This window comes from Vulpes lagopus, chromosome X, assembly GCF_018345385.1.
Source record: "Vulpes lagopus strain Blue_001 chromosome X, ASM1834538v1, whole genome shotgun sequence".
NCBI classification, from domain to species: Eukaryota; Metazoa; Chordata; class Mammalia; order Carnivora; family Canidae; genus Vulpes; species Vulpes lagopus.
Window position 1 is genome coordinate 106,604,120 of NC_054848.1, and position 6,043 is coordinate 106,610,162.

At 55.6% G+C, this 6,043-nt stretch overlaps 1 protein-coding gene across 4 annotated transcripts in view; it reads left to right on the forward strand.

Annotated features, from left to right (window-relative positions):
- The window catches only part of FHL1 (four and a half LIM domains 1), a 62,841-nt gene extending 57,433 nt beyond the window's left edge, over positions 1 to 5,408 (forward strand). For 3 of the 4 annotated variants that reach the window (XM_041740829.1, XM_041740827.1, XM_041740828.1), the window contains 5 exons: positions 553 to 734; positions 1,108 to 1,282; positions 1,898 to 2,067; positions 2,520 to 2,706; positions 3,859 to 5,408. In XM_041740829.1, coding sequence (XP_041596763.1) covers positions 579 to 734; positions 1,108 to 1,282; positions 1,898 to 2,067; positions 2,520 to 2,706; positions 3,859 to 4,013 — 843 coding nt within the window. In that variant the 5' untranslated portion in view covers positions 553 to 578 and the 3' untranslated portion in view covers positions 4,014 to 5,408. Of the gene's footprint in view, positions 1 to 552; positions 735 to 1,107; positions 1,283 to 1,897; positions 2,068 to 2,519; positions 2,707 to 3,302; positions 3,503 to 3,858 lie in introns of all 4 variants that reach the window. The other variant, XM_041740830.1, reaches the window with a different exon arrangement.
- Positions 5,409 to 6,043: the final 635 nt, after the last annotated feature.

Genomic DNA, 6,043 nt, shown 5'->3' on the forward strand with positions numbered 1-6,043 from the left:
TCAGAGGCGCTGACTTCTGCAGAAGGAGGGAGTGGAGCTTGGGAGGAAGAGCCAGAGCCTGGCAGGGAGGGCCCAATCACTGTCTAGAAGGCGGATGGGGAGCCTAGCAGCGGCTCCGGGCATGCCTCCTCCTCCTCCTCCTCAGGCTGCCAAGCAGTTTGCCATCAGGAGCTGTCGCTGGCACTGAGCCCAACCTGTGTGCCCCTTTGCGTGAAACCCCCCTTCTCTTGCCTGCACCCATTCACCTCACTGCTCGAAGCCACCCTACCTTGCCAGAAGCCCTGTGAGATCAACGCAAGCCCTGACCCGCTTGTACCCCCCACCAGACCCTGGCACCCCCCTGAAGGCAGGGGTTGGGGGGGCTGTTTCTTCCCAGGGTCCTAGTGAAGTGCCTATGGTCGGTCGTGGCGCCTGAGGCCAGCCAGGCTGGGCAGCAGCTGGTACCCGGCCTCTGGGCCCTGGTGGCACTATGCCACTGACCCCCAGGGCCTCAGTGGCAGCACACTCCTAGCGTCCCAGGGCTCATTGGCTCTGCCTGCTTGCCCCCCACAGGTCCCTCCAGCTACAAGGTGGGCACCATGACTGAAAAGTTCGACTGCCACTACTGCAGGGACTCCCTCCAGGGGAAGAAGTATGTGCAGAAGGACGGCCACCACTGCTGCCTGAAATGCTTTGACAAGTTCTGCGCCAATACCTGCGTAGAGTGCCGGAAGCCCATTGGGGCAGACTCCAAGGTAGGGCCGCTGGCCCCGGGGTGGGGAGTGGGAGCAGGGGGATGGGCGTACAGGGGAGGGATACCCACGCAAGGCAGGGGGGACAGGGCTGTGGCAGTAAGGGAACAGAAGCCCTGGCTTCCTGGGCCAATGCCCAGCACCTCCCCACCAGTGTGAGGCTCCCCAGGTATCCGATGCAGGACTTGCACAGGATGGGCCTTTCTTGCTCATGTTCCTTCCTCGCCTTGGCGTCTCCTTGTGTGACTCACAGAAACGCTCACCGCAGGTGTAGTCCGCCCCCAGAAACCTCAGTCTGGATGGGAGGGCCACTGCCTCCCACCCCATGCCTCCAGCGCCACTCACAGCAACCCATCCCCTTGTGCTTGGTCTCCAGGAGGTGCACTATAAGAACCGCTACTGGCATGACACGTGCTTCCGCTGCGCCAAGTGCCTTCACCCCTTGGCCAACGAGACCTTTGTGGCCAAGGACAACAAGATCCTGTGCAACAAGTGCACCACCCGGGAGGACTCACCCAAGTGCAAGGGGTGCTTCAAGCCAATCGTGGCAGGTAGTGCCCCCTCTCCCCCCCGGGGCAGCCAGGGAGGAGGCCCCCCAGGGCGGAGATGATGCTGGGGGCTCGCGGTGGTAGGGTCATGCTGCTGCGAGCCGTGCTCAGGTTTTAGCGTATATATGCACGCATATATATACACGTATATCTGCGTACACATATATGCTCGCACACACGCACACACTCGGCAACTAAAGAACGCTGGACAGAGCAGTCTGTGGCAAGAGAAAGAAGTGAAAAGTATGTAGCGCTTTCTCATTTGGGTAGAGTGAGTGATCAAAGCATGCGTCCTCCTGAGGGTGGAATTCTGGGCCAGGCAGTCCCCTCACCCACCCACTCCCAGTGAGTCTCCAGGTCAGGGCCATGGGGGCGGGGCAGGGCTTCAGGCATCTGGTCCTGAAATACTACCTCTGGGGTCCCCTACCCTGGCACAATCTGGGTCAGCACAACCCCAGCTAGGATGGTGGAGAGGGGCCCCCACATGGGAAGCGTGAGGCCAATGACTGCAGGGCCTGCATTCCCTCCCCTCTGGAGGGGCCTGGGCGGGGGTGAGTGGATGCAGTCCCCTGCAGGGGACTGCCAGTGGGGCTATCGGATGGCTTCCCCCCTCCGCAGGAGATCAAAACGTGGAGTACAAGAAGACCGTGTGGCACAAAGATTGCTTCACCTGCAGCAACTGCAAGCAAGTCATCGGGACTGGAAGCTTCTTCCCTAAAGGGGAGGACTTCTACTGCGTGACTTGCCATGAGACCAAATTTGCCAAGCACTGCGTGAAGTGCAACAAGGTATGTTGCCAAGGGAGTCGTGCATTGACCGTTGTTTCTAGAAGCGTTTGACAGTTTGGCAGAGCACTTGCACACACACTATCCCATTCCATCCTCACGACAGCCCTGCGATGTAGGAATTCTTATTCTTGGGTTGCAGATGAGGAGAGTGGGGTAGGAGCAGGCAGTGCCCGGGCCAAGTCTGGCTGTCCAGGGGCACGCTCAGCCCTGGCCCTGGAGGCCTGCCTCCTTCACCTGGTTGCTGTGCACCCTCCCGCAGGGGCTCGCCTTCTCTGAGCCTCAGTGTCTTCGTCTGTAACTCGGGGATAATCATTGCACCTGCCTCCCATGGCCGTTGTGGCGATTAAATGAGATACTGTATACCAAAGCGCCCAGCACAGTGCCTGGCACGTAGTAGGCATTCAACAAAATGGTTGTTGAATCTGAATCCGGTGCTACACTCCCTGGTCTAGGCCATCACATCTGGAGGAATCACTTACCAGGATCAGCCCTGGCATGCCGAGTGCTTTGTGTGTGTTACCTGCTCTAAGAAGCTGGCTGGGCAGCGTTTCACCGCTGTGGAGGACCAGTATTACTGCGTGGATTGCTACAAGAACTTTGTGGCCAAGAAGTGTGCTGGATGCAAGAACCCCATCACTGGTAGGCTAAAGAGTCCTTGCTAAGTCTGCCAGGCTAGGTCTTGCGCATGGTAACCATCTCTCATTTTCCTAAGTCGTCGGTGTCATCCACAAAGGCCCCAGAGAATGTCCTCTCCCCCTGCCATTGCGGTCCCGAAGGCCCCCTCCCAATAGTCTGGATCCTCCCCCAGGCCAGCTTAGCCTTTGCAATACAGAACACCTCCTGACTACTGCTGACTAACTAACGATGCTGCCGGAGTTTCACGAGCCTGAGACCCACGGCCACGGCCACGGGCGGGCAGGCAGGCACTGCGCGTGGCGTGCGCGGAGGGGAACAGCGGGGAGGGCGGGGGAGCAAGGGGTCCGGCGGGGGAAGGGAGAGGACTGGGGGGGGGCGGGGGAGGAGGCGGAGGGGAGGAGGGCTGGCGAGCGGCAAGCTGGGATTAGAAGGCCCCTAGTGGCAGGCTAGCTCAGAGGTAGCTGCGGGCAGCATTTTTTGCGATCAGAAGCAGAGCTGATCACTTCATTCCTCATCTCGCGGCCGCGATCCACGTGCCCTGGGCCCTTTCCCCGGGGAGCCTTGAAATGTACATTTGAGAAGACTTTTGCCATCCTCAGGGAAAAGGACTGTGTCAAGAGTGAGCCACCCAGTCTCTAAAGCTAGGAAGCCCCCAGTGTGCCACGGGAAACGCTTGCCTCTCACCCTGTTTCCCAGCGCCAACCTCCGGGGCAGGCATCCGGGTGGAGAGAGGACTTGTCCCTCGTGGGTGGTGGTTCTTTATAGAAAAAATCGAAGCTTAGCAGCTCCTCGAGGCCCGGTAAGTGCATACCCCGCGAACAGCCCAAGTTTGCCTCCTGGTGGCCACTTTGATGCCATGGCCCTGACCTAAATCAAAGACACTGGTTATGCTGGGAGGTCGGTGCGCGTCACAGGGCGATAGCAGTGGCATGGGAATGTGGGTCCGTGGCCAAGCTCTGGCATCTTCTCAGGTCCTGGAGAAGCCGTGGCAGGGTGGCGGCGGCGCGGGGGCCAGCGCGTGGTGGAGGGCGGCCAGGGGCTGGGCAAATGCTGCCCCTGTGCTCTGGTCGGCTCCGTGAACGGGCGAGGCGGCGGCCTGCCTCTCCCGCGGCGCCACTCAGCTTGCTCCTCTGTTTGCTTTTGTTGTCTCCCCAGGGTTTGGTAAAGGCTCCAGTGTGGTGGCCTATGAAGGACAATCCTGGCACGACTACTGCTTCCACTGCAAAAAATGCTCCATGAATCTGGCCAACAAGCGCTTTGTTTTCCATGAGGAGCAAGTGTATTGCCCCGACTGTGCCAAAAAGCTGTAAAGTGACAGGGGCTCCTGTCCTGTAAAATGGAATTGAGTCTTGTTCTCTGTGTCCTCGCCCTCTGCCCTGCACCACCCCTAGGGCCAGAGCGGCCTCTCACCTCTGAAGTTCTTCTGGCTTTGCTCCCATTTTACAGTATTACTCACATAAGGGCACACAGTGATCATTACTAGGATTTAGCAGCAAAGTTCACTTCTCTCCATAGCTGCAGTGAGAAAACAAACACTTAGATAGATTGACTCTTCTGCATGTTTTACAATAGGGCAGAAAAGTGCTAATAACCAATTTAGTTGCTTAGTGACGTAAGCAAGAAGCGTAACACACAAAGCCCCCACTGAGATGCGTCTCGTGGCTCAGCTGGGACCCACCGTGTCCTCAGGACACACAAGAGTTGCAGCGGCTGCTCCAACTCGGCTGCTCACCTGTTCCGTGAGCAGAAATCGAACTTACCGAAATGCATGGTTGAACTTCCTCATCAAAATCTCCTTCTGTTCTTTTGTGCTTTCAAACGACTAATACGAATTTCCAGAAAGTCAACATTTGAACTTAGCTGTAATTCTAAACTGACCTTCCCCCCACCCCCGTACTAACCTTCAATTTTCCCCGTGTGGCGTGTTTTCTGAACGTTCCTACTTTCAAGCATGGAACATGCAGGTGATTTGCAAAGTGTAGGCAGACCCAAGAAAACGAGCCTGTTTCACAGGAACATCGCCACAGCGAATATTTCTGGAAGCTTAACAAAACTAACCCAGCTGCCCTTTTGCTTTTTTTTGTTGTTGTTGTTGGTGGTGGTGGTGGGTTTTTTTTTTTTTTTGAATCTTTCATTTTAATGAATAGTAACATAGTTTATGGGTTTGGAGACTTGCATGTCAATATTTTCGCCCCCTTCAAACGTTCCTGCCGTTTTGAAATTCATCCTACAGAAGTAGCCCGTAACACTCTAGAGGGGTAGCTGAGCAGGCGCCAGGATGGTCCTTGACACAGATAGGACATTTCCAAGCAGTGGCGAGTGGAATACCTTGTAATATAGTAGTTGCCTGCTCTTGGTCCATGTGCTGGAGGCCAGCCGAGTCCCTTCTCTTGTGATTCTTAGGAACATCCCTCAGAGCCTCTCGATCTCTGGGGGAGCGGCCACCACCGTCACAGGCAGAACCAGACTTCCAAATAGTGCTCACCTGAGATGCAGGCTCACCTACTGGCTGTACTCCCATCGACATTGTTATAGGACATAGTATAATGAGACAGTATCAAAAGTAAACATGTAATGACAGTGCATATTAACATTCTCGTAGGAGTGGTTAGCGAAGCCAATGCCTCCTTTCTATGTTTTGTCATTAGCTATTATCCTCTAACGTTTCAGTGTATCCTTACAGAAATAAAGCAGCATATAAATAACTGGCCTGGTCTCTTTACTTCTGCCCGTGGGGTTGCGATAGGGGGACCCTACTGATGCCAGAACCGCAGTGACTGTTTTTCCTTCCTTCGAGCGTGGACTCTGTCTGGTGCCATGGTGCAGATGGCACAGAGGAATTCTAAGCAAGATAAAATCTGCAATGGCACTTGGATCTAGTTACAAACAACAAAAACCCACTGACTCCAAATAAGCATTTCACAGCCATTTGCATCACTTAAGGGCACTGGTTTTCTTTGGCCAGAGAGCAGGGGTGGGAACGGAGTAGCAGCTAAAGGGTGTCAGAGCATCACAGTCCCCTTTTTGTTGGCCTCGCTTTCCTGGTGCCCTGTGGAGTGTGGGTATGTGGGACCTCTGCTGTCAGGCGCTGCTCCCTCCATGCTTCTGAGCCTGGAGGAGAGGGCGACAGTCCTATGAGCATCAGGACCACAGTAATAAAAACAAAGAGCAGGACCCCGTTAGTGCTAACACTGACCTGAGCACGTTAGCAGGGAATCAAAGCCCGTCAGCAAAAAACCATGGGCATTTTTTAAGGTCTTTATTTATTAGCATAAGCAGGGGAGGCGAGAGGCAGAGGGAGAAGACTCCCCAATGAGCAGGGAGCCCCATGTGGGACTCC